At 40.8% G+C, this 25,510-nt stretch overlaps 1 protein-coding gene across 5 annotated transcripts in view; it reads left to right on the forward strand.

Annotated features, from left to right (window-relative positions):
* Window positions 1-1,551: 1,551 nt before the first annotated feature.
* Window positions 1,552-25,510, forward strand: part of GPC5 (glypican 5) — a 1,341,373-nt gene continuing 1,317,414 nt past the window's right edge. For all 5 annotated transcript variants that reach the window (XR_003133900.3, XM_025441003.3, XM_025441004.3 and 2 more), the window contains exon 1: window positions 1,552-2,063. Coding sequence is in view for 4 of the 5 variants with exons in the window: in XM_025441003.3 (XP_025296788.3) it covers window positions 1,901-2,063 (163 nt within the window). In the remaining variant the exon portion in view is untranslated. The remainder of the gene's footprint in view (window positions 2,064-25,510) is intronic.

The raw sequence follows: 25,510 nt of genomic DNA on the forward strand, positions 1-25,510 counted from the left end.
ACCCAACATTATAGGGTTGTTCTAAAGATTAAGTGAATGACTTAGTATCCATATAAAGCATGTAGAGGACTGTCACCTAGGCACTATACACATCTTTATGGTCATTCTTCTTGTTCTTCTGATAGATATATATAGTTGACTCAGGCAATCTTTCCATGCTTGGTGGCTACAGAAGAAGTCTATGGGGGAAGTTTCTCCAGGCTCCCCTTAGGATACATATGTAAATCTTTTCTTGAAGTCCTTGAATTTAAAAGCAGCTGATTTTTTTTTTCAATTCTCATCTATTAAGAGAGCTTCTCCAAAAAAAAAAAAATCTAGTATTCATGGAATTGATGTCAAAAGCCAAGTGAGCACTATATCACTGAAGAAGTATCTCAGCCATTTCCCTGGAATGGTTTTAAAGCAAGCAATCTGCTCCTGAGAGTGCTGCCTTTGACAGTCAAATGGTCATTAAAAGTCCCATGACACTTAACTAAGACTTCAAATTATTCATCTCTATCTCTTGGCAAGGGTTCCAATTTGAGATTAAATTCCTTTTAAGTGGTTGAGGCATTTATAGTCCACCCTGCCTCATGCTTTGAAGTAGTTTTGTTTAACTGGAGTAGTACTATCCTCAGATGCCTTTAGATGAAGAGATGCTTGTCACTCATAGGCTTAGTGTTGCGTCAATCACATTTAGAAAATCCACCTGACCCACTCATGGTCGATGGTTTTTTATAAATTGTAAACCGACCGAATTCCGTTGTCACTTTTAAATCACTCAAAGTCTTCATTTTTTTTCCTATCTTCCTTTTTAGAAACTCCCCTGAGCACTCTTATCGTAGAAGTTCTTGAGAAATGTCTTTAAAAACAACTCCAGAGGTGATAAAGCTCAGAAGGGCCCATAGAGATAGGAAGGACGGAAGTAAAAGATGAGGCTAAGGCTGACAGGAGAATAAGCTGGACTTTACCGCGATAATAAGAACCTGATAGAGTCTGAATGCAATTCTTACGACTTCTGCATTCTTGCAGAGGATCACAGTGAGTGTTCCAAGGCAGTAACATGAACCAATTTTTAAGAAGTTAACTTCTCATGTACCCTCTGAACATCTTTTATAGATGCTATCAAGCCTCTGAGTTGGGACCTTCCACTGCAGGCTTTTTGCCCGTGGACTGTGCCCAGATGCCATTTCATGCAGTTTCCAATACACATTCCTCCGGACCGAAGACCTCGACTTCCAGGCGAGTATTTCATGCTACTTCCAGCTGGCCTTCCTCATCCCTTCTCTTCTCGGAACCTCTTCGCACGCTCGCTCTCCTTTCCATCTCCATCAGCCCGTCGTTCCTCGGGAAGGACCGGGAAAGCGCCGCCCGGCTCTGGTGTCGGGGAGGCGGCTCCGAGGTCTCTCCCGCGGGGGCCCGCGGTGACAGCGGGAAGGTGGGTGCGGCCCGGGACGCGCGCCGGGGGCGGGGCGCGGGGCGGAGCCTGGGCGCGGGGGCGGAGCCTGGGCGCGGGGCGGGCCGTGGGGGCGGGGCTTGCCCGCGGAGCGCGGCGGGCGGGCGCGTCCCAGGTTGGCTGCTGCTGGCTGAGCCCGCGGCCGCGGCGGCGGGAGCCGGATGCTCTCGGGCTCCGTGCGGCTCCAGCCGTTTTCCTCCCTGGTGCAGCGCCAACGCGCCCCCGCGGGAGAGGGAGACCCACGGCGCTTAGCTGGAGAACTCTGCTGTCTCAGTCTAGGGGCTCCTCCGGAGAAAGCCAAGTGCCCCCAGGTGAAGCCGGTGTCCCAAAACGGCCCGGGAACGCCGGCCGCCAGCTTGCACCTTTCGGGAACCGCGACCGCCGAGCCTTTTCCAGCGCCTGCAAAGCCGGGCGCGCGGGGGAGTGGTGTCCACCTCGTGGGAAGGGGCGACGGGGACACCGAGGATGGACGCGCGGAGCTGGCGCGCGGGGTGTTGCTGTCTCCTGCTCCTGGCCCTGGTTGGGTCTCCTCGGAGCGAGGGAACGCAGAGCTGCGAAGAAGTTCGGAAACTTTTCCAGTGGCGCCTGGTGGGAGCCGTCAAGGGGCTCCCGGATTCGCCGCGGGCAGGTGAGGCGGGCGCGCGGGCGCGGGGCGCTGCGCCTGGACGCGGGCCGGGGGCGCCCTGAGCGCCCGCTCGGCGCTGCGGGGCTCTCGGGTGGCGGTTCGCGGGAGGACGAGCTTTCCGGCGCTCCGGCCGGGCGAGGGGAGCCTGGGGGCGCGAGGAGGGCTCTGGGCGAGCTCGGGTGAGCCGCCGAGCGCGGGTGCGGCTGAGCGGGGCCGCGGGCGTCTGGCGGCCGCGCGGGCTCCCTGGTCTCCGCCGACGCGGAGGGAGAGGCGGGCGGAGCGGGCCGCGCGGTGTGGGGCTTCCAGCGGGCGGAGCGGGCCGCCGCGAGCGGATTCCAGCGCCGCCCCGCCGGGGGCCCGGTTTGCTGCCTTCTCCGCGGTGACAGAGTTGGTCGGTCGCTGCGAGTTTGATGCTAAAATCACAAGCCTTGCGCTCTCCTCTGCCGGAGACTGGGGCACTGCCTAGGGCAGCCGCTCTCCCTTTTAATTAGGACTCGGACCCCGAACGCGCGCTGTGCGTGACCCCGAGCCGCCTCCCCGCGCGCCCGCAGCGGGCCCTGCCTGCGGGACCCCGAACTGCCCAGCGTGTCTCGGACCGCCTGCGGTGTGGGGGGGCAGCCGGCGACCAGGTCGAACGCGTCGGGAAGCCCCCCGCTGACCCGGATGAGCCGTACACCCCAGATGAAGGGGCAAGAAGACCGTGATGGGAGCCGCGTAGATCCGCTTCTGGCCCGCGCGCTGTGCCGGCACCTTCAGCCCTGCCCCCCGCCCCCCGGCGCACATGCCTTCCGCCGGCGAGATTTCCAGTTTACCTGCGGTCTGCACGGCTCGGTCTTAGTTCTCAAACGCAGTAGCAGGTGTCTGAAGCTACGGTCTTACTGGAGCAATGCACCCTGACTGTGAAGTCGACACACAGACGAATGCTGTGAGCTTATTGGTTGGATAAGGAATTTGTAGAGGATGCTTGGATCTAAAATTCGTCCCCTGCCTGAGTTTTTAGGGCTAAGAGACGTGCTCTTAGCACCATGGAGCTGTGGCTGTCTTGCTTGATTGCTTTGCTAGTTGTGAACCCAATTCTCCCAGTCATCCTACAATGAAAATCTAGACATTTGGGAACACTGAATCCATTTTCGTTTACATGACCAGTCTCTAATATTTGAGATATTTCAGGTATTTCTTTGAATGCCTGTTCAGTACTAGGTGCTTTTCCCCCCCTATATTAATTGAAACAAAAGAGTTGATATTCTCAGCTTAGGGCAATTCTCTCCTCAAACGATAGTACCTATCCTCTTATAAACCTGTTCTCGTGTATCAGTGCATTTCTTTTTATTAAAAAAAACTAAACCTCACTTATCAGTAGCTAATACTACTAAAGTGGGAGTTTGTTTTGGGGAGGGGGACAGGGTGAAGGCATGGAGCTTATGAAATCCTGACCTGCATTATTAGATTTTGCCCCACAAATGCCATAATTTTGGCTGATTGTGTTCAGGAAACGTTGACAGCTCCCCAGTAAGGCCTTGATTTCATGGCCCTTCTCATAGCTCAGTATTTCTGGTAGCCTGCTGAATGCAACACACTGATTAGGTGTCACATTTCTAGAATCTGGTGCATATTTCATCTCTTTTGAAGAGGAACTTTCCGGAGTATCAATCACTGGCATACCTTTTTACCAGGATATAAGGGGAAGCTGAAGCTCTGCCCTATAGAGAAGGAAATGATGTCCTTATTTGCATTTGATACATGTGACCCCTAAAAAAGAGCCAGGATGGGAAGCACCTTCTTTTCTAAAACATTCTGGATGGTCCCCTTTGCTAAGACATTTTTTTTTTTTTTAAATCTGTGGCTTAATGTAATGGAAGAATCATGGCAGTACATACCAAAGGGGCTGTGCAGGGTTGCACTTGTAGGGGTGTCAGTGGAGCTGTGAAAAGGACTAAATTCTCTTGATTTTGCTTTAAAAAAAAAGTCACATGAAAGGATTATTCTGAATTAAAATCGCCTTGGTTAGAGTCATTCTTGTCTCCGTATATTTAGTCCTTGCTTTATTTGAATATTTAAATGAAATACTGAACTATTTTTTTTTACATTGATGCTTCTCTTCTTCCCACTATAATGGTCTCATTCCCAAATTGAGTATACTATGTACTTCATAACTGTTTTTCTTTATTTTTATATTTATATATGATCTGTAACATTTAGCTTGATTGAGTATAGTAGTTGGGCATCTTAATTTCTTTCTTTTCTTTAAGATTTTATTTATTTATTACTGAGAGACACAGAGAGAGGCAGAGGGAGAAGCAGGCTCCCCATGGGGGGCCTGATGAGGGACTTGATCCCAGGACCCCGGCATCACACCCTGAGCCAAAGGCAGACGGTCAACCACTGAGGCACCCAGGTGCACCCCCCATCCCCAGTCAGGCATCTTATTTTCTAACATCATCTTCAATCTCAAGAGAGAACAATAGTTTATATAAGTAGTCATTTCCATGTAGGAATGCAAATATTGATATTCCTTGTAATAAACATATTTTGGGGGCTTATGGGCTTTCATTGACTAAAGCTAATATATTTAGGGGGTGCCTGGATGTCTCGGTCAGTAAAACGTTGGACTTACCGTTTCGGCTCAGGTCATGATCTCAGGGTCCTGAGGTCGGTCGGGCTCTATACTGGGCTGGGCATGGTGCCTGCTTAAACTTCTTTCTCTCCTTCTCCCTCTGGCCCTCTAAAAACAAACAAACAAACAAACAAACAAACCTCATACATTTAAATTTGATACTTGTTTCCTTGAAAATGTGTGTGCTTTCTTCATTCACTGTCCACAAGTGGTTAATTCCTGAGAGGTCTAGTCAGAATGCCATTTTTATGACACAAGCAGGTAGAACAACTTTTTATAGTTTCTTCCTGCATTTGTGACTTTTACATCTTTTGAAAACTATGTTACCCAAGTTGGAATTATTAAAATGATGAGAACAGCCATTCAAGTCGTTTCTCAGATTCCCCTCACCTTTGTTCTCTACCCTGCTCCAATTCTTTTAAGCCTATTGAGCTCCTAAGGATGTTGGATGAGAAATTTAAAAAAGGAGAGAAGGTGTAAATGTGATTAGAATTACAGATTTCCCTGCGTTCTGATTTTATTTCCTAAGTAGCAGTCAAGGTGCCCTTTGCTCTTGTTTATTTTATTCAGGAAAAAAAAAAAAACCTTAGTAAAAGTGTCTTTTAAAGGTCCTTTTATTTTTATTTTATTTATTGGGGAGGAGGGATAATGCCTTCCCGTTGAAATTCTCTTCACACATGCATTGTTCACACTTGCATTCTTTCCCTTTTTTTAAGAAGGTAATTCAGAAAGGAGAAGCATATAAAAAAATCCAAGACTACATTCAAGTAATTTATATACCAACTGGTTTTTAAAAAGTGGATGTTCATTGGTACAAGTAGTTTGTGAAAGATAACGGTTTCTTGGTTGTTTTTGCCCATAAATGGGATAATAAGAATAAACTTGATGTGGCAAAATGAAAATCTAATACTAAAGGACATTTCGTGCTGTATAGTTTTATTTAAATGCTTTCCTTAGATCCAATCTTATAATTGCTTCAAGGACAGTGTTGATTCATTCTCACACCCAACGGAAGCAATCTACCTGGTAACCTTGGAGTTTGGAACGACGTTTTTTTTTTTTTTTTTAAGATTTTATTTATTTATTTATTCACAAGACAAACACACACACACACACACACAGAGAGAGAGAGAGAGAGAGAGAGAGAGAGAGAGGCAGAGACATAGGTAGAGAGAGAGGCAGGCTCCATGCAGGCAGCCTGATGTGGGACTCGATCTCAGGACTCCAGGATCACTCCCTGGGCTGAAGGCAGGCGCTTATCTGCTGAGCCACCCAGGCTTCCCCACAGATGGGTTTTAAAACCTGCCCCTTGTAGTTGTGGGACCTAGGTTGATTGATTATCCTCTTCAAACCTCTGTTTCATCATCTATAAGATGGAAATATTCGTTCTTAAAGGGTTGTTGCGGGGATGAAATGAAATAATGTGTGTGTGTGTGTAAAATAGCACAAATCTAGGCACATAGTAAGTGCTCACAAAATGCTGTTATCATTACAGTTTTTTATTTAGTGTCTTGATTTTAACTAGACTTGGCTATTAAGGGTGAAATCTTAGTTTTAGATCTCTATACATCAGAAGATGTTTTTATAATGAATAGTGTTTTTTCAGTCACAAATTGGGAAAGAAGTTTCTATTCAAAATGGAATATATTAGGTTATAGTGGGTCTTTTATTTTTCTTTTCATGAGCTAATGGAAGCTCTAAGAAACCTATCTAAATGTTTTTTATTAGGTTATGGTAAATATATATGTGAATGTATATATTTCCGTGAACTAATGGAGGCTCTAAGAAACAGAGCTGTGTTTGCTGCTGGCTGCAGAGTCCAGAGCTATTGCTTCCACTACCACAGCCATGGTTCTGCAGTCTGGATTCAGGGAGACAAAGTAGAGCATGTAGGGGCTGTTTAGGGATTTATACAGTGATCTGGTTGGTGGCCATAGTCATTCATGGACTGTAATCTCAAATTGGGACTGTTGTTTCTAATGAATTTAGCCCTTTATGCTAATTGAGTAACATAGTTGTGGTGATCAAATTTCCAAGGCCATAAGAGGAACCCATGGTCTGATGTTGGGGCAGATTATTAATATCAGGATTGCCTCGTGTTGAAGCCCATCTACCAAAACTTTTCAGAAACAACCCTAATCAAACAAATTAGGCTTGTCTTGCTTGCTGTGGCGAGGGCACTCATTCACCACAGGAGCTGTGGGTGCTTGGTAAAGGGCAGTTGGGAAAGGGCTTTCTCTATTTGGGCTTGTGGTAGGTGGTATCAAGGACTGTTGAATGAAGCAGGGCAGTTCAGGAATTGAGGGTCTTTATTACTTGCTCAGGAGCAAGGGGGGTTAAGGTGGTTGTCCTTACAGAAGCAGCAGCAGCAGCCGTCTTTTTGGTCAGAAGAGGGGGCAGCCCTGGTGGCTTAGTGGTTTAGTGCCACCTGCAGCCTGGGGTGTGATCCTGGGGACCCGGGATCGAGTCCCACGTCAGGCTCCCTGCATGGAGCCTGCTTATCTCTCTGCCCCTCTCTCTCTCTCTCTCTCTCTCTGAATAAATAAATAAATCTTAAAAAAAAAAAAAAAAAAAAGAAGAGGGCGCTGCTGAGTCTTTCGAGGTTGCAGAGTGTCCTGGTGGCTCTCCTGCCTCATGGCAGGTCCCATCATTGTCCCATCATTACTTTCCAAATCTGCGCATGTCATCTGTGTTGACTTGTAAACATCAAGACTTGGTCCAGTGTCAGGGCAGCTTGTCACTTTCTCCTCTGCAAAATCGAGTGTGTGCTTTAAGGGCTACGAGAATTGTGTTTCATTTGCTTAATGGAAGAACAAGAGTATGAAAAAAAAAGGAACAAGAGTATGGTTTTCTACTTTAAGACTATATATAAAGTATGACTGTCCTTCAGGGGCCTGAATTGTACTACTCACACCCTAGTTCCTCATAATTAGCTTACTAGCAAGTATAAATGTTGTGTGTGTTCCCATCCAACCTTCATCCCACAATTTAAGTTCCATTTGCCAACTGTCCAACATCTTGTATTTGTATAATTGGCTTTAGGAGAGGTACAGTTTAGAGAACTTAAGAATAGTATTCTGTAATTATATAATTTTATAATTATTCTATTCTTCCCCCAACCAGTTTCCAGCTTGTCTAAGACTTTCTGGAATACAGATTTTTGTCTTGTCTTTGTGTGTGTGTGTGTGTGTGTGTGTGTGTGTAATATACATTCCAGGTTTGATAAGGACACCTTCTAAGTCTGTAATATTTCTTTTGTCATTAATTGGTGTAACACCAATAGCAACATTCCAGCAAACAGAGGCCTCTTTTAAACAGAAGTGATTTATAAATCAGTGGCCTCTTGGTGTAACTGTTGAAGAAACCATAAACCCATTTGATTAAAATGGGGTTATGAGAGACTTCAGTCATATGCTTTGTTGGAATAGATTGTCTATGAATGTGGTGACTGATCTGGTTGGTTAAGTAACAATAGCTTTACTTGTAATAGAGAATTGTCATTTTCCATATCTACCCTTCTTTTATAAAAGCCTGACCTTCAACTAGAAGAAAAGACACCAACTGCGACCTCAATTCTTCTTTTCAGCTTTAGAAATTTCAAATTTTACTAATGTTACTGTTAAAATCACCCTAAAGTGATTAGTCATTCTTCTATGGGTCACAGTGTATAGGGCAGCTTTTCAAAAATGTTATTATTATATTCTATTATTTTAAAAATTATTTATTTGATTTTATTTTAATTTCAGTGTAGTTAAGATACAGTGTTGTATTAGTTTCAGGTATACGATGTAGTGATTCAACAAGTTCCCTATATTCCTCAGTGCTCAACAAGGTCAATTTACTCTCAATCCCCTTTACCTATTTCCTCTATCCCCCTCACTCCTCGGCCCTGGTAACTCTCTCTTTGTTCTCCATACTTAAGGGTTTGTTTTGGTTTATCACCCTCTTCTCTTTTTCCTTTGTTCATTTGTTTTATTTCTTAAATTCCACAGATGAATGAAATCATTATGGCATTTGTCTTTCTCTGACTTATTTCACTTAGCATCATACTCTCTAGATCCACCCATCCATGCTGTTGCAAATGGCAAGATTTCGTTTTTTTTCTGGACAAATAATATTCTATTGTATATATGTATATATGTTATATATTATATATATATATATATCTCACTTCTTCTTTATCCATTCATCTGTTGATGGGCACTTGGGCTCCTTTCATAGTTTAGCTATTATTAATAATGCTGCAATAAGTATAGGAATGCATAGATTCTTTTTTTAAAATTTTATTTATTTATGAGAGAGAGAGAGAGAGAGAGAGAGGCAGAGCACAGACAGAGGGAGAAGCAGGCTCCATGCAGGCTGCCTGATGTGGGACTCCATCCCAGGTCTCCAGGATCACGCCCCGGGCTGAAGGCGGCGCTACACCACTGAGCTACCCGGGCTGCCCCATATATTCTTTTGAATAGTGTTTTCATATTCTTTGATAAATACCCGGTAGTGTGAGTACTGTATTTTTAGTTTTTTGAGAAACCTTCAGACTGTCTTCCACGGTGGCTACACCAGTTTGTATTCCTATCAGCAGTGCACCAGTGTTCCTTTTTCTCCACATCCTTGCTCACACTTACTGTTTCTTTTAAAAATTATTTTTAAGATTTTTAATTTTTTAGAATTTTAATCATTTTATTGCAGTATAACTGACATACAATATCCTGTTGATTTCAGGTGTACATTATAGTGATTTTATATTTTTACATATTATGAAATGATCCCTGCAATAAGTCTAGTTACCATCTGTGATCGTATAAAATTTTTACAGTAATATTGACTGAATTTCCTATGTTGTACATTATATCCCATCACTTTTTATTTTACAACTGAAAAATCTTAATCCCCTTTATCTCCTTTGTCTATTCCCCAGCCCCTCTTCACTCTGGTAATCAACAGTTTATCTCCTGTATGCATGAGTCTGCTTCTCTTTGTCTTTTCATTTTTAAAAATTTCACATATAAGTAAAATCATACAGTATTTGTCTTTCTCTGTCTGACTTATTTCACTTAGCATAATCCCCTCTAGGTCTTTGATTAGCCATATCAAGTTCACTTATGGCTGCTATGTAAGTTGAATGCATAACGCAATTTTATAGAAAGAAAATGAGATTTTGCATTTTCATGTTTTTATGATAGAATATACATTCTCTTGAAAATTCAAAGTACTGAAAAGTACAAAGAAAGCAAAATTTACTACGCAGAAATAACCACCAGTAACTCTTTGCATTACCTTTTCCACGCCCTCATCAGTCTTCTGCTAAGCATATAAATATTATTTTTTGAAAGAATATAGAGTCATTTATGTTTCTTAGTAACCATTATAAACACATCAGTATTTCCGTGACCTTAAATATCTTTCTAAATGTTTTTTTAAGTGACAGTATAGTATTTCACTGTACCACCATGTTGTTGAAAATAGAGGTCTCCAATATTCACTACCATAAAGTCACATGGCTACAACATAAAAGGCAAATGTGACAAATTCTTCCCCCACTCATGGCTTTGCACATCACCTACATCCATTCTGCATCAGGATGGTTCATTGCCAGCACCACTGACATTTGGGGTTGGATTATTCTTTGTTGTGTGAGGAGCAGGGGACTGTCTTATATATTGTATGATGTTAGAAGCTTCCCTGACCATCACCCACTAGCTACCAGTAGCAATGTCCTACCCCACAAGTTGTGACAACCAAGAATATTTCCAGACGCTGCCAAAGGTCCAAGAGGAGACAGAATCATCCTGGTTGAGAACTGTTGGCATAAACTGTCCAACCTGTGGTTCCTTCACACATACATACATTATATAACTGACTGGTTCAGATCTCAGCTGAAATGTCAACTCTTTGGAGAGGCTTTTCTCAAGGTTCACTGACCTTTGTTCCCCCAGTCATTATTGTAGAATTTCCTTTGTTTCTTTCATGGTGCCCTATTTTCTTTCTTTTTACCGTTGCTCTGTCACCACTAGATTGTGTGCATGATGAGACAAGAGAACATGTCTGCCAAAGCCATGGGCATGATACCTGTGCAGTCACACAGGGTTCCATGCTTGGTTTAATGCTCTGTTGTTGCCATCCTGAAGTCTGAACAAAGTCCGGCATTCCCATTTTGCACGGGCCCTGTAAATTATGTAGCCAGGAATGTTGGTTACCTTATTCACCGAAGAATATCTGGTGCCTAGAGTGTGTCTGACATGGAATAAGAATTGAAATAATTGTTAAATAATTTGCTACACCCTCAAACCTCTCTGATTCTTAAGTTAAACTTTAGAAGTCCACAGAAGGATAGTCTATCCAAGATTCTGCTAACTATATATAATGATATTTTTAAAGTTTTTTCTGGTTTTGGGTAAATGGGTTAAGATTGGTCCGTATGTCTTTTTACTTCACGTCAGATTGGGACCATTAGCCCTAAGCCTTCCAGTGCCAAACTCAAATTTTTACACATCCAGTTGCTTTAAATAGAGCTCACATAAGCATTTTTTTAGTCACTTAGAGCCTGCTTGCTTTGCATACTCCACAAAACTGCACCTAGCATCTGCTAGCCATAGCTAAAGCATACCTGGGGGCTGGAAAAGACCCCAAGCTACTGCTGCCCTTCAAAGCTCTCTGACTCAGAGACTTTCTTCTGTCTTACTACTGAGTGATCTCACCAAGATACGAGATATGTGAGCCCCTTCTGCTGTTCCCCTCTCTCCTGGGAGGGTCCTTACTGATTTCTTCTTCTAGGTGGCGGTCCTGCACTACTGAGTCTGGAAGGTCTCTTATTAAGAGGGACATCCTTTCTCATGCAGCCTGTCAAAGTGCCACTCAAATAAAGTTCAGTGTACACTACTACCATCTTGAGGTCCTGTCTTTGCCTTGATCAGCCCTGGAATCCTCAAACCACCACATACAGATCAAAACTTAGTTATTTCTAATATAAGGTAGGGACTCAAAGTACTAATTTTGAATGTATTTCTTTCCCTCTGCTAGACTGTAGGCTATTTGAAAGTAGGGTCTGTGATTGATAGATCTTAATGTTCTGTGATTAGGTCAAAGTTAATAAATAAATTTTAATTTGTAGAATTAATATTATATGTGTACTTACCTAACAGACTCAGTTTATTGTGTTTACTTATGTTTTCTGTGCTTAATATTTTTAGAATGGGAAATGGTGGAGGTGAGGTTTTAAAAAATATTCTGACCTGGTCTTAGTTGTGCTGTTGAGTAAATTATTTTCAAGGAGTTAATATTATGTACTTCTGCCACAAATTCTATAAACTGACCCAGCCCTTTTAAGTTTAAACTTAAAGGAATTTTTATCTACATTATCCAATATTTTTGAAACAGATAAAATGAATTGCCAGACAAATGTCTGGAAGTTTCCTCAAATGTCCATCCTGAAAGGAAAAGATTATTTAAACATTAAGGGATTCATTTACACATTTTTATCATCATATAGACAGTGACTGATCTAACTTCGAGCATTAATTTGTGTGTTGTTGGGAGAATGGAGAAAAATAAAGATGACCAAATATAATTTATATTTGGCTCTGGATTGTGGTTTTGTGTTTTATTTAAATTTTTTTCTTTTCTTTTTCCCTTTTTTGCAAAGTGGTTTCTTTCTGTTAGGCGACTAATAGTAAGGAACTAGAAGATGCTTCAATTTCCCCATCTCCCACCTTTGTTAATTCATGTTGGCCGTAAAGCACATATCACTTACCTATGGAATTATTCCTGAGCTGGGACGATTGTTTGTTAAAAGATACCAGTGTGGGGTGCAGACTCCATGCAGACCACGTGTAGAGACCATAGCCTTTCAGAATAAGCAAACAAATCACAAAACATGATATATGGTAGCAGATAAAATCTGTCTCCAGAGTATTTCCAACAATTCCAATTTTAGAAAAACTCACCTAGTCTCTAGAACCTCTCTCTAATTTTTTTTTCTCCATGTGAAGTGTAGTTGATTATTTATTTAGGATATCTGACAAGAAGTATTAGGAAATCCTACCTAAATAGAAAGATTATTTAAGTCAGTGCTAATGAGACATGCATATTTTGATATGGTTCAGCTATGAGCTTAAATATATTTCAAATATGTTTAGAAGCCATAAACAGTTTCTTTTTAAATAAATTGTGTATTACTCTTATTAGGGTGATGGTTTGAGTTATTGGGTTTCCTCTTCTGTGCTGTGATCATCAAATTTATTTTAGCTTTATAATTGTATATAGGCAATATAATTAAGTAATTTTTGCAGCCAGCTTTTTAGAGCTCATAGTATTTTGCTTTTCTTTATCTTACAGTTTCAAGGGACAGTTCATGATTTCTTCAACATTCTTTTTGATAGAGGGTAAGAACCAAGAGGGAGTCCGATAGCAAGAGCAAGACTGTGCCTTCATTGATCAAAGGAATGTAAACATTATTTCTGTGGATGTCCTTGCTCATTACATATATATTCTTTAAATGGAAGATTGTCAATATTAAATTACCTGTGCAGATTTATTTGCTTTTTGAATAGCTCTCTTATTTAGTAAGGTTGTAGCAAGTTACATTTGGTTCATTTTCTTTTGATCATTGAAAATGTGTGTGTTTAATGAGCTGAAACTGAAGTAGGTCAATAAAATGAAGAGATTAACAGTCTGTTCTCACCAGGCTTGGAATACATTTCACTCTGGGGGGAAAAAAGTCATTTTTAACAAAGTTATTTTATTTTATTTTATTTTATTTTATTTTATTTTATTTTATTTTATTTTAATTTTTTTGATTGACTTAAAAGGTGAAGGAAAGAGGAATAACATGGAGAGTGAAAAAAGCTGAGGAATGCATGAGTCCAGGGTCCTCTTTGTCAGGTGAGGGTTTAAGGAGCTGGGTTTCTATAGTTAAGAGCTTTAGTTACAAAACTAAACTTTACTTACTTTTATAAGTGCAGGGGCACAAATAAGCTTCAGGCTAATAAATATTTAATATTCTCCTCATCTTTGGAGATGTCTTACTTGCAAAATAAGGAAAAATAGTAGGTCCAACAAAGCATTGAAATGTTGCCATGGGATAAACAGGGAAAAAATTTTTACCTTATAATTTATCCCATATTATGGTCACATATTTTACTGAATAACAATGAATTTATAGTTTTGAAATAGCTTAGTCTTGACTCTATCTCTTATTAGCTATGTGACCTTTAGCAAACAACTCAACTTCTCAGAAAATGTTTTTCTTTCTTCATAGGAATGGTGATAGAAGTTTTTTTCTCTTCCCTTTCAGTGTTTTTTGAGGACCACATGGTATGGGGAGAAGGCCATAAATAATACCATTCTCTACACAATGCTACATGGTTAACTCTATTACAAATGTTCTTTTTTGATACATTTAAGTGATTCTTTATGCTGGATCAGGGAGCAGGCAAAGAAATCATAGTAGAAATCCCTCTTACTAATAAAATATCAAATTGTCAAATGTTTCTCTTCCTTCACTTACCCTCAGAGTATTAATCCTGTGCTCTGGGAGACATAGCCCATATTTTCATTCCTTATTCTAGTTAATACATTAAATAGTATATTATTTATACTTTAATTCCATGGTGAAATCAAATTTGTTTATTCTTGTTATGTAGTTTAAAAAATAAGACCAGTGTTCTACAAAATATTATCATTTCAATGAACTCCATGAAGATCAAGAGGGTCATACTTTGCTTGGAAGTATGCTGAGTGAATGCTAGCAGGGGTGGGTTCTACAATATATAGTTGACTTTCACAGGTGATGGGGAGATCATTCTCTGCTGTGTGTTATTGTGTTTTTACATGTCAGCACCGATGGGTCTTTGTGTGTCCCTGTGTTGGGGATAAGAGCTTTCCTTCCATGCGAAAGACACAAAGGTGCAGTGTGCTGGCAGGTCTCACCCCCATCAGGTAGACGCCCCACTCTGCTTTGTGTCTGGGTGGTGACAGGGTGTGAGTGGGCATTCTTGCCTCTGGTCATCAAAGGGAAGCAGTGCTGCAGAGGAGACCAGACAGGTGGACTGTGGGGGTCTCACCCTACAGAGTCTCCACAGACTGGCAACATTCCTTTATCGAAGCACAGGGCTCTTGGCCAGCGACTTCACAACTCTCTAGATTCTGGTCAATACTAATTTTCCTGCCCTGTAAGATGTAGTAACAGCTTCTTCTCCACAGTTACTAACTGGGCAGTACTGTGGTATCTCTTACAGTCTTCCTATACCCTTCTCCTTATAAATATTTTATTAAATAATGCTACTTAACAGTACTGATCTATTTCCTTCCAGGATCCTCTATAACAAAACTTTATATACTTTAAATAGTTAAAATTTGAGCTTTCAGAGACTATTTGATTTGTAATTAAAACGCGTAGAGACATAAATCTGTTCTACAGTTAATTTATAAATGTTTTTAGAAGTTCCAGTCAAGGATGATTTCTCTACTTGCATTCAGCTGCTTTGTGATTATGCTTTTATTAATTGTTCCTCTCCCTCTCTTTCCCTTCACCTTTTTTATGAAGAGCAGTGGTGGTGCCTGGCTCTTTATGGTTGAGTGAGAAATGTGATTGAATGGATCATACCCCATAGTAACACAGTAGTTTAGTTCAACACACTCCACCAATTTAACCAGTTGCCACATTCTCTAGATCTGGCTTCACAAATGCCCCCTATAAGCTCTGGACACACTTCTGTGGCCACCACTGTGCTTTCACCTGGTGCCTTTTCATGTCTGGATGACCCAATTGGCCAACATCTACTCGTCCCTCTCTCTAGTCCACTTCCCAACTGCTTCCCAATTGATTTCCCAGTACAACTCAAATCTCATCTTTATTTTTGTGTTAAATCCTTCAGAGATTTGCCTTTGTTTTTCTTTTAAAAAAATGAACATTATATTTGAATACATAACCTGTGTGTGATCAAAAAAATAAACATTGTAGTGAAATAAATGGGGGGAAACCCTATGGCATTTCTTCTGTAATGCACTGCTGCCAAAAGGTTAACATCCTTAATCACAAGTGAGCTCTTATAAATTGGTGACAAAGACACTAATATTCCAAGGGAAATGAAAAAAGAACATAAAGAGGGAATCCAAATGATAATAAATGACTAACAACGATATGGAAGATGCTTGAGCTCAGCATTAACAGAAGAAAACTAATTTCTTATGAATATCACTTTGTCAAAGATTAAAAATAGTGATAACTAATGTTCCTATGATTGTAGGAAATAGAGCACTCATCTACAGATACTGAGCAGGAAGACTGATGAAGACCCTCTGTACATTTGGGGGAATTCTGCAGTTATCACTGAAAATTTAAACTTCATATACCCTTTACCTAGCAACTCCAACTTATAGGAAAGTATTCCAACAAAGTAACTAGATAAATATATACATGTATGTATGTACATATATATTCATTACACAGAAAAATAATGCAGCTAATGTAAATATCATTAATATCTTTTGAATGATAAATTATAGATAATCAATGTAGACATTAAACCAGGAGAGGAAAGCCATCTAACCAGATTAGAACAAATGGTGTACAGCATTCAGGAAAGGAAAAAACAAACTGTAACCTGACCAAAAAATGCACACACACATGAGTATCAGTTTATGTATGAATATACCCCAAAACAAAATGCACAAAGTGCTGTTAATAGTATATAACCTTGAGTAAAATTAGGAGGAGGAAAGCCAAAGCACGGAGGTGTGGCTGAGATGGAAGACCAGGTGTGCTTACCTGTGGCTGGGCAGGTGGCTGGGGGGCTGTGAAGGGTTTGAGGTTTCCCTACTTACAAGTTCAAAGCTGCCATGTTACCGTTTCACGGGCAAAAACAGGAGACAGGAGACCATGGGAGAGTAAGTCAGCAGCACGGGCATGGAGCTGGGTAGCCTGCTCCACAGGGGGCTCTCCAGGGAAGCCTGTACTTGTTGCATTACAGGGGAGGGACTCTGATGGATGGATGGATCTGATGGATGGTGGGGGGCCGGGACGGTGGTATTACCACTTCTATAGCAAGCCGAAACAATCCCTCCCTTTATCTTTCAAGATTGCTTGTTGTGAACACAAACTCAACACTGGACAAATGGCCCAAGTAAAGGGCAGTTGGGGGCCTTGCATTTCTGGTATATTCAGTAAAGACATAAAAACAGGACATCAGGGAAGGGGATGGCCTCTCCCAATAGCTGGAGAGACAGGGAGAGGGTGGAGAGATAAAAAAGAGACTTCACAAATTTCTGTCTTTTGAATTTTTGACAAAGATGATTTTTTGTAATGAATTGGAATTTTTCATTTACTCTGTATTAAGTATGTGATTATGTATGTGATTTACACAGGAGCACTGAGGTGCAGCCCTTGCACTTGTACTATCCTGAGCTTCTCTGTGTAATAATGCTTCAGGGCTTCAGGCTGGAGTTCAAGGACAGCAATCAAAACAGGCAACCTTGTTGTTCTTTATCCTGATGATGCTGACTTTCCTGTAGACCCTTCATGATCTGGCCCCTTCCTCTTTGGTGTCATATGCTTCCTCCCCATTTGGAATGGTCAGTTTTTGATCCTGAGCCACCATATGAAAAATGGGTCCACACAGATTATCCCTGAAATGATTGAGGTGCTCTAAACTAACTTAAGAGCTAGGAATTATTTCTTAAAGTCATCTCTGAATCAGAGTACCTAATTATGGTCATGTCTATAAGGACAGACGGAAACGTCATTTCTCTCTTGGACTACTGTGACAGTCTATTGGTCACGTTTCCAGTTTTGTCTTCATTGGAAGCCATTTGCCATCATGTTTCTAAGGGGTAATGTTCCAAGGTAGAGATAAAGCTGAGAACACTGCCCTTCTAAATTAGTTCATACTTTCAGATTCAAGTGACAGAAGCATAACTAAAATGTCCTAAACTGAAATAGGAATGCACTGGAAGTCCACTGAGGCATCCCAAGGGACACTGAAGACAGGGCAGAGGCAGGAATGCAGATGGATTTAAAAAAAGAAAATTGAGACTAGGATGTTTACAGATCTCTTACTCTGTGGCTTTAGGAATTTTTTTTTTCTGCTGCAAGGAGCCTTCTTCACATAGCAGAAAATATGACTGCCATATATCTTCCCCCAAGAGGGAGAAACTGACCCAGGTCTCTTGGCTGCAAGTTAAAAAAAAAATTCCAGAAAGTGATCACCTTATAGAATTGGCAGTGTTTTCACTAACTATGAAAATGACCTGAGTGGGGAAAGAAAAGGAGGAGGTCTTAGGAAAGCTGTTCAACTCATACATACAATTCTGGCAGTGTTTGATTCACATCTCAAGACATCTTTCATGTCTTCCCAGTGCTTCTGGTGAAAGCTCAAACTACTATGTATTGCATTTAAATTTCTCAGGGTTATAATTCCTGCCTTCTTTTTTAGTGTCCTTTCCTTAGCTCCACTCTCTACCTTCTCATCCTTTTACTTCCTCTCCCTTCAGTCTTGTCTGACCAATATGAGTTCAAGTTTATTTTGCTACTCATCAGCTTTGTGAACTTAGGTAAATTTAACCATAATAAATTCAGCCCCTTATTATAACTTGGGATTATATTCTATCTTGTATTTTTTTTGTTGGTAGGGAGACTAGAAAGCTGGTAGTTAAAATCTCCTCTGACCCCCTCTCTTATCTCTCCAAAAAAAGGAAATCATTTTTTTTCCCTGTGCCCCCAAAGAACTGAGTACATACTTCCTTCATAGCACTTTGTCACATTAATTAAATTTTTTACAAATGTGTTTCCACCTAGACTGAGCCCTGAAGGGACAAAACTCCATTCAACCCTTCTTGATATCCTTAATAATTATCACAGTGTCTTGTATGGAACAGGTGTTTAATCAATATTTGATGAATTCATTTGACTTATTAATCAAAATAGAGAACAGGAAATTGCTCTGTAATTTACCACAGGTGGAAGGAAGACAGCATCTCCTAAACAGTCCTCTGATAAAGGGTGCTTAGAGCCCAGGTATGCTATAGGGATGCCCCCTCCTACCCACAACATGGCAACTTATACATTTATCAGTCTTTGGGATGCTGTTTTTATGAGCTCTGGTTGAGTTGACCTCAAAGAGTAACTGGAAAACCCAAATGATGTTCTGCTGCATATTATTTCTAGTAGCTGTTGAATTACTGTTCTCAGCCAAAAAGTGTCTCACCAGGTTGAGAAGAATGCTACATCCTCAGCATGTGTCTTCAAGACACGTAGTACATATTAGCTTCAAGCTCTGAGAAGTACCACCCTTGAGAGAATTGATTTATTTGATTTTTAAGAAAACAAATTTATTATATTTGCATAGGGGAAGGGTTTTTTGACTTAACTCACTTTTTAGAATCATTTCCCTGGGACTTTCTTTTTTTTTTTTTTTGTTTTTACTTAACACCACTTAGAGAAACCTTTCTTGAAAAAGTGGATGGATCAGATGGAGAAGGAAGAATGGTTAGATACCGGTTTCTTTTTTCTTTTTTTTTTTAAATATTTCATTTATTTATTTGAGAGAGCAAAAGTGAGAGAGAGTATGAGTGGTGGGGAGGGGTAGAGGGAGAGGGAGAAGCAGGTTCCCCACTGAACAGGGAGCCCAAGAAGTTTGATCCCAGGCCCTTGGCATCATGACCTGAGCTGAAGTCAGACTCTTAACTAAGTGAGCCACCCTGGCACCCCAATACCCAGTTTCTTAAGTAGCTCTCAGAATAGAAGACACTGTAGGGGGGAAGGGTGTGTCGATATGGAGGCCATTCTGGTTTACCAGGGTGTAATGCACAAAAGATAGTAGGAAGCATGGGCCCAAATACCACTTGAGAGAGTGGCACCGATGAAGATTTGGAGATCACTAGGTGTGTAGGTGACTCTCAGAGGGTAGAAGATCACTCAGGGACAGAACTGAGAGGCAGAACCTGGCAACACAAATAATTAAAAAAGAGAAAGAAGATAACCCAGGTGTTCTAGAAGGCAAGGAGAGGGGAGGGTTTTGAAAACTGGGGAGTAAATCCTGTCAAAGCCCACGAAGAGGTCAAGAGTGATTAGAAACGGATAAATGTCTCTTGGATTTGGCAACTAGGAGTTCACCAGTTATCCAGATGTTTTCATTTACCAGGAAGGGGTGAGGTCAGAATTGAGATTGCAGAATTGATGGGAGAATGAAGTGGAAACAATCCATTCAGACCAGACCACCCTTTCAAGTGGGTTACTTCTGCAGAGAAGAAGAGAAAAGGCTTGAGTGTAATTGGTCATTCTTGTGTGGATATTTGTTTTACAGGGTACATGCTTCACGAACATGTCTAGTGGTTAAGAAAGTGATGGATGAGCAGAAAAGAGGTGACCCAGTGAGGCAGGGATTAGTCACAGGCCCTTTTAGCTGTTAAGGATCTTGAACTGCATCCCAAGAGCAACAGAGAGGCATGTGAAATTTTTCAGCGTAAGTGCTACAATTTGCATTTTTAAAAGACCCTTCTTATCTGTAGAGTATCCACTTAAAACTTCTGTTCTAGGTGCAAGTGGCAGTGGTACAGATGGAAAAAAGTAAATTTAAAAATTATTTTAGAGGTAGAATCGATATGACTTAGAGATCTTTGTTCTATTTCTTTTGCAACAGGGAGCTACTTCCCATATATTTTTTAAAGCTGTGCATCCAGCTGAAATCAGTCCTGCTAGACAAGAGGACCATATTGACCTTGAATTCATGGCTGTGTGAATAACCTTAATTATACTGCATGTTGTGTGTGGCTATTCATATGACATAGACTTCCCACTGGATTGTTAATGTATTCTTATGCTGTAGGCCCCTTCTAACTATCTATTTGAGTGAGTTATACAACTCTTAGAGGAGCTAATAGTTTGTCAGAAGTCAAGCCATTCAGTGTCTTCATTGTTTTCAGTTACCTATAGATTTCTATTTTATGTATTTGCATCATTGTTCTTCCAATACTAGTTTAAAGCAATGCACAGGAGTCCGTATGGTCTGAAAATAATAGAAAAGTAATATGAATCTGAGATTAGAAATAATATGAAAAATAAGAGTAGGAAAAATAACATGAAATTGGATATAAGGTTAAGACATGAAATACATACATTTTAACAGAATGAGGCATCAACACTTGCGAGCTGGGCTGAAAGTTTGGCTCTGGGTTTCCTGTTAGCCACTATAAAGATGGTAGAATTAGTTGCGTGGCTTAGAGCAGTTATTGGAGAGAAAGAGCAAGTAATGGGTAAGATGTTTTCCACAGGTCCTTCTAGAATAATTATGCAATGATATAGGTAATATAAGCCAGGAGGTAAGAAATCTTTAACTGGTGAACAAGACCTATTTGGACTATGGTCTTCCTTGCCAGGAAGAGTAGAACAGAGGTGATGCCTTCCTTTAGTGAGAATTATAATGGTGCCTGACAATAAAGTACTAGATTGAAATTAAGATATTGTTGCCATAGAGGAAATGATCAGGTCAAATTTTTAGACATGCTAATAGATTCTCCTAATGATTATTCCCTATAGAATGCTTTCAATGGGGTATAGCAAGTCTGTCTAAGATGCTTATATAAACAGACCTGGAATTTATGAATTTATAAATTTCTTGTGGGCATGGCCCACAAGAAAATGCCACTGTCAGTTATGTAATGATCAGAGCTTCTTGGGACAAGAAGGACTTCTTTTATTGGGGTTGATGAAAGGAATAGATCATAAAGAACAGTGGGTGAAGACTAGAAGAATATGGTATTTCCTAAAGACATGGACCAGCATTTAGTTCCCTCTGCCATGATATGGTGGTCATGACTGACACCCCAAGGGTTTAGGAGATGCTGGACCTACTGTGGGGGCTGCAGTATGATAAGTGGTGGGAAGAAGGAATGGACCCCTTTGTTGGAAATGGAATAAACCCTAAGAGTATGATTTAGGTCCTGGGATTCAGGTATAAGAATAAGTCAAGACAAGGAAAGGTATCAAAAATGTTGATGCAGGATGAATTTTAGGGACTCAGCTGTGCCCTTGACTATAATTCAGCTGATACAAGAATGTGGGGTAGGACGAAGCCTGTGGGTAAGAATAGGGCATCACAGTTGAATCAAGAGCAGTCCTCTAAAGAGATGGCCAATTTAAAAATGAGGTACTTATGTGTCATTTAAATGGGATGTTTCCTTATCATGGCTATGTGAGAAGAGAAAAGCAAATATCTTTTATCCATAGCCTGCTGTACACCAGGTGCTTGCTAGGATTTTTAATCCATCATTTGATAGGTTTAATGTATCTGGGTATAATAGTACATTTCTCTGAGAAATGTAACCACTTTTCAAAATACCATTTAGCTATTTTCTTGCTCGGGATTTCAGTGTTTGGGTTAGTACTGTTCCAGACAAGGAGTCTGCTACTCCATAACTTACCCATCTCCTGGGTGAAATTCATGTTTATCTGTCACATTATTATTATTTTTTAAGATTTTACTTATTTATTCATGAGGGAACACACAGAGAGAGGCAGAGACACAGGCAGAGGGAGAAGCAGGCTCCCTTCGGGGTGCCCAATGTGGGACTCGATTCGGGGGCCCCAGGATCACGCCCTGAGCCAAGGCAGACGCTCAACCACTGAGCCACCCAGGGGTCCCTATCTGCCACGTTATTTAATTGACTAGGAAGAACTTCCCATTCCTCACTTTTGTTCTCTCTATATTCAAAACTTCAAAAGCTTCTGTTTTGTTGTTAATACTAAATTTTAAGTAGTTCTGAAGAAACAATGCTTATTTGAACATAAAGTTTTTAAAGGTACATTTTTCATGTGCCTGACCAATTTGTTTGTTTTAGAAAAGAATTCTTATCTTTTCTATAATATTCAATAATTACCTAATTTATGAGCATCTATGCTCATCAAAAAAAATTTTAGTTACTCTTCAAGACAACTTATAGACTAAAACAGAATGGCTGGGTTTTTTTTTCTTTTTTCTTGGACAAACACTAATGAGTAGCTGAAAAAGGGAGAAATTACTAGGTACTTGTCCTCAAGAAGCTGACAGTTTAGAAGAAGGAAGATGATTTGGAATAAAATTATTATAAAGTATTTTACATCCTATGATAGTGAATTGGACAGGGTTGAATAGAGATCAAAGCAGGGATTGGCTAATCCTACTAGGACCCTCAGGAAAGCGTGAGTTGAATATTGGAAGATGAGAAAGTGTTTAGTAGAAAGAATAGGGAAGGATAGGGGTCAAGGGCATGCTAGCCTGAGGGAGACATGGTGTAAAGGCATGGAAATGATGGAAAAACATTATGTGTTCAGAGGATTCTGAGTAATTTAGTGTGACTGGAGTTGATGGTGTGAGATGAAGCCAAGTGGGAAATGAAGCAAAGGTCAATGGCTCTCAAATTTTAGCCAGTAAACCAGAACTTGTAGTGTTCCTTAGCAATTTGCCTTCTTCTTATTAATGATCTGAATGTGAAGATCTATAGATTTTTTTTTTTTTGGTTTTGTCTTTTGAGAAACAGTTTTGAGGAGCAGGGACACGTAGAAGAGTTTTAAACTGGGATGGCACTGTTGTATTTTGTTGGATCGTTCACCCTGGCAATGGTACAAAGGGTGATATGAAACTGTAAGTTTAGAGGAACTACATTCTTTAGGGAACAGGCTAAAATGCTGCAACAGGGATCACAATATACACAAAAAACAAAGATTTTATTATTATTTTTTATATAACTTTCTGTAGTTGAATAGTCCAAGGCTGCAGGGTGGCTCTTCCATATCAGATAGGCGGCTCCTAGGGCTCCTCTAGGAATTGTCAGTGGGAAAGAAGGATGGTAGGAACAAGAGAAAGTCTAGCATAAATATTTTTAAAGAGCTTCTCTGAGATTATATTTATATGCCTTTGGCCTGAATATGGTCACATGGCCATACCTCAGGCCCAGGAGTAGCCACAGTGATAGTCATATGTGCCCTTGGGAAGACAGATGAGGCTCTAGGCCTGCACAGGCCTTGAAAGTATACTTAGAGCTGTCTGAATGGTGAATTTCAAGGTCATAGCTACTGGCCACATCCAGGTGAACCCATAGACATCTCACCGCATTAGGAGGGGTACAGATGGAGGCTCAGGATGGGGGCGCTCTTTCCTGAATCTAAGAGTGGTATTGTCCATAAGAAAGTGGCTGAGAGAAAGCCAGAAGGTGAAACTAAGGAAGCAAGAGGAAATAATGAAATGAATGGAGAGCCTAAAGCTAGAGAAGGTATGATGGTTGATTTTTTTTTTTTATTGGTGTTCAATTTACTAACATACAGAATAATACCCAGTGCCCGTCACCCATTCACTCCCACCCCCCGCCCTCCTCCCCTTCTACCACCCCTAGTTCGTTTCCCAGAGTTAGCAGTCTTTACGTTCTGTCTCCCTTTCTGATATTTCCCACACATTTCTTCTCCCTTCCCTTATTTTCCCTTTCACTATTATTTATATTCCCCAAATGAATGAGAACATATAATGTTTGTCCTTCTCCGACTGACTTACTTCACTCAGCATAATACCCTCCAGTTCCATCCACGTTGAAGCAAATGGTGGGTATTTGTCATTTCTAATAGCTGAGTAATATTCCATTGTATACATAAACCACATCTTCTTTATCCATTCATCTTTCGATGGGCACCGAGGCTCCTTCCACAGTTTGGCTATCGTGGCCATTGCTGCTATAAACATCGGGGTGCAGGTGTCCCGGCGTTTCATTGCATTTGTGTCTTTGGGGTAAATCCCCAACAGTGCAATTGCTGGGTCGTAGGGCAGGTATATTTTTAACTGTTTGAGGAACCTCCACACAGTTTTCCAGAGTGGCTGCACCAGTTCACATTCCCACCAACAGTGTAAGAGGGTTCCCTTTTCTCCGCATCCTCTCCAACATTTGTGGTTTCCTGCCTTGTTAATTTTCCCCATTCTCACTGGTGTGAGGTGGTATCTCATTGTAGTTTTGATTTGTATTTCCCTGATGGCAAGTGATGCAGAGCATTTTCTCATATGCATGTTGGCCATGTCTATGTCTTCCTCTGTGAGATTTCTGTTCATGTCTTTTGCCCATTTCATGATTGGATTGTTTGTTTCTTTGGTGTTGAGTTTAATAAGTTCTTTATAGATCTTGGAAACTAGCCCTTTATCTGATATGTCATTTGCAAATATCTTCTCCCATTCTGTAGGTTGTCTTTGAGTTTTGTTGACTGTATCCTTTGCTGTGCAAAAGCTTCTTATCTTGATGAAGTCCCAATAGTTCATTTTTGCTTTTGTTTCTTTTGCCTTCGTGGATGTATCTTGCAAGAAGTTACTGTGGCCGAGTTCAAAAAGGGTGTTGCCTGTGTTCTTCTCTAGGATTTTGATGGAATCTTGTCTCACATTTAGATCTTTCATCCATTTTGAGTTTATCTTTGTGTATGGTGAAAGAGAGTGGTCTAGTTTCATTCTTCTGCATGTGGATGTCCAATTTTCCCAGCACCATTTATTGAAGAGACTGTCTTTCTTCCAATGGATAGTCTTTCCTCCTTTATCGAATATTAGTTGCCCATAAAGTTCAGGGTCCACTTCTGGATTCTCTATTCTGTTCCACTGATCTATGTGTCTGTTTTTGTGCCAGTACCACACTGTCTTGATGACCACAGCTTTGTAGTACAACCTGAAATCTGGCATTGTGATGCCCCCAGATATGGTTTTCTTTTTTAAAATTCCCCTGGCTATTCGGGGTCTTTTCTGATTCCACACAAATCTTAAAATAATTTGTTCTAACTCTCTGAAGAAAGTCCATGGTATTTTGATAGGGATTGCATTAAACGTGTATATTGCCCTGGGTA

The sequence above is a fragment of the Canis lupus genome, chromosome 22 (assembly GCF_003254725.2).
Source record: "Canis lupus dingo isolate Sandy chromosome 22, ASM325472v2, whole genome shotgun sequence".
In the NCBI taxonomy this organism is placed as follows: Eukaryota; Metazoa; Chordata; class Mammalia; order Carnivora; family Canidae; genus Canis; species Canis lupus.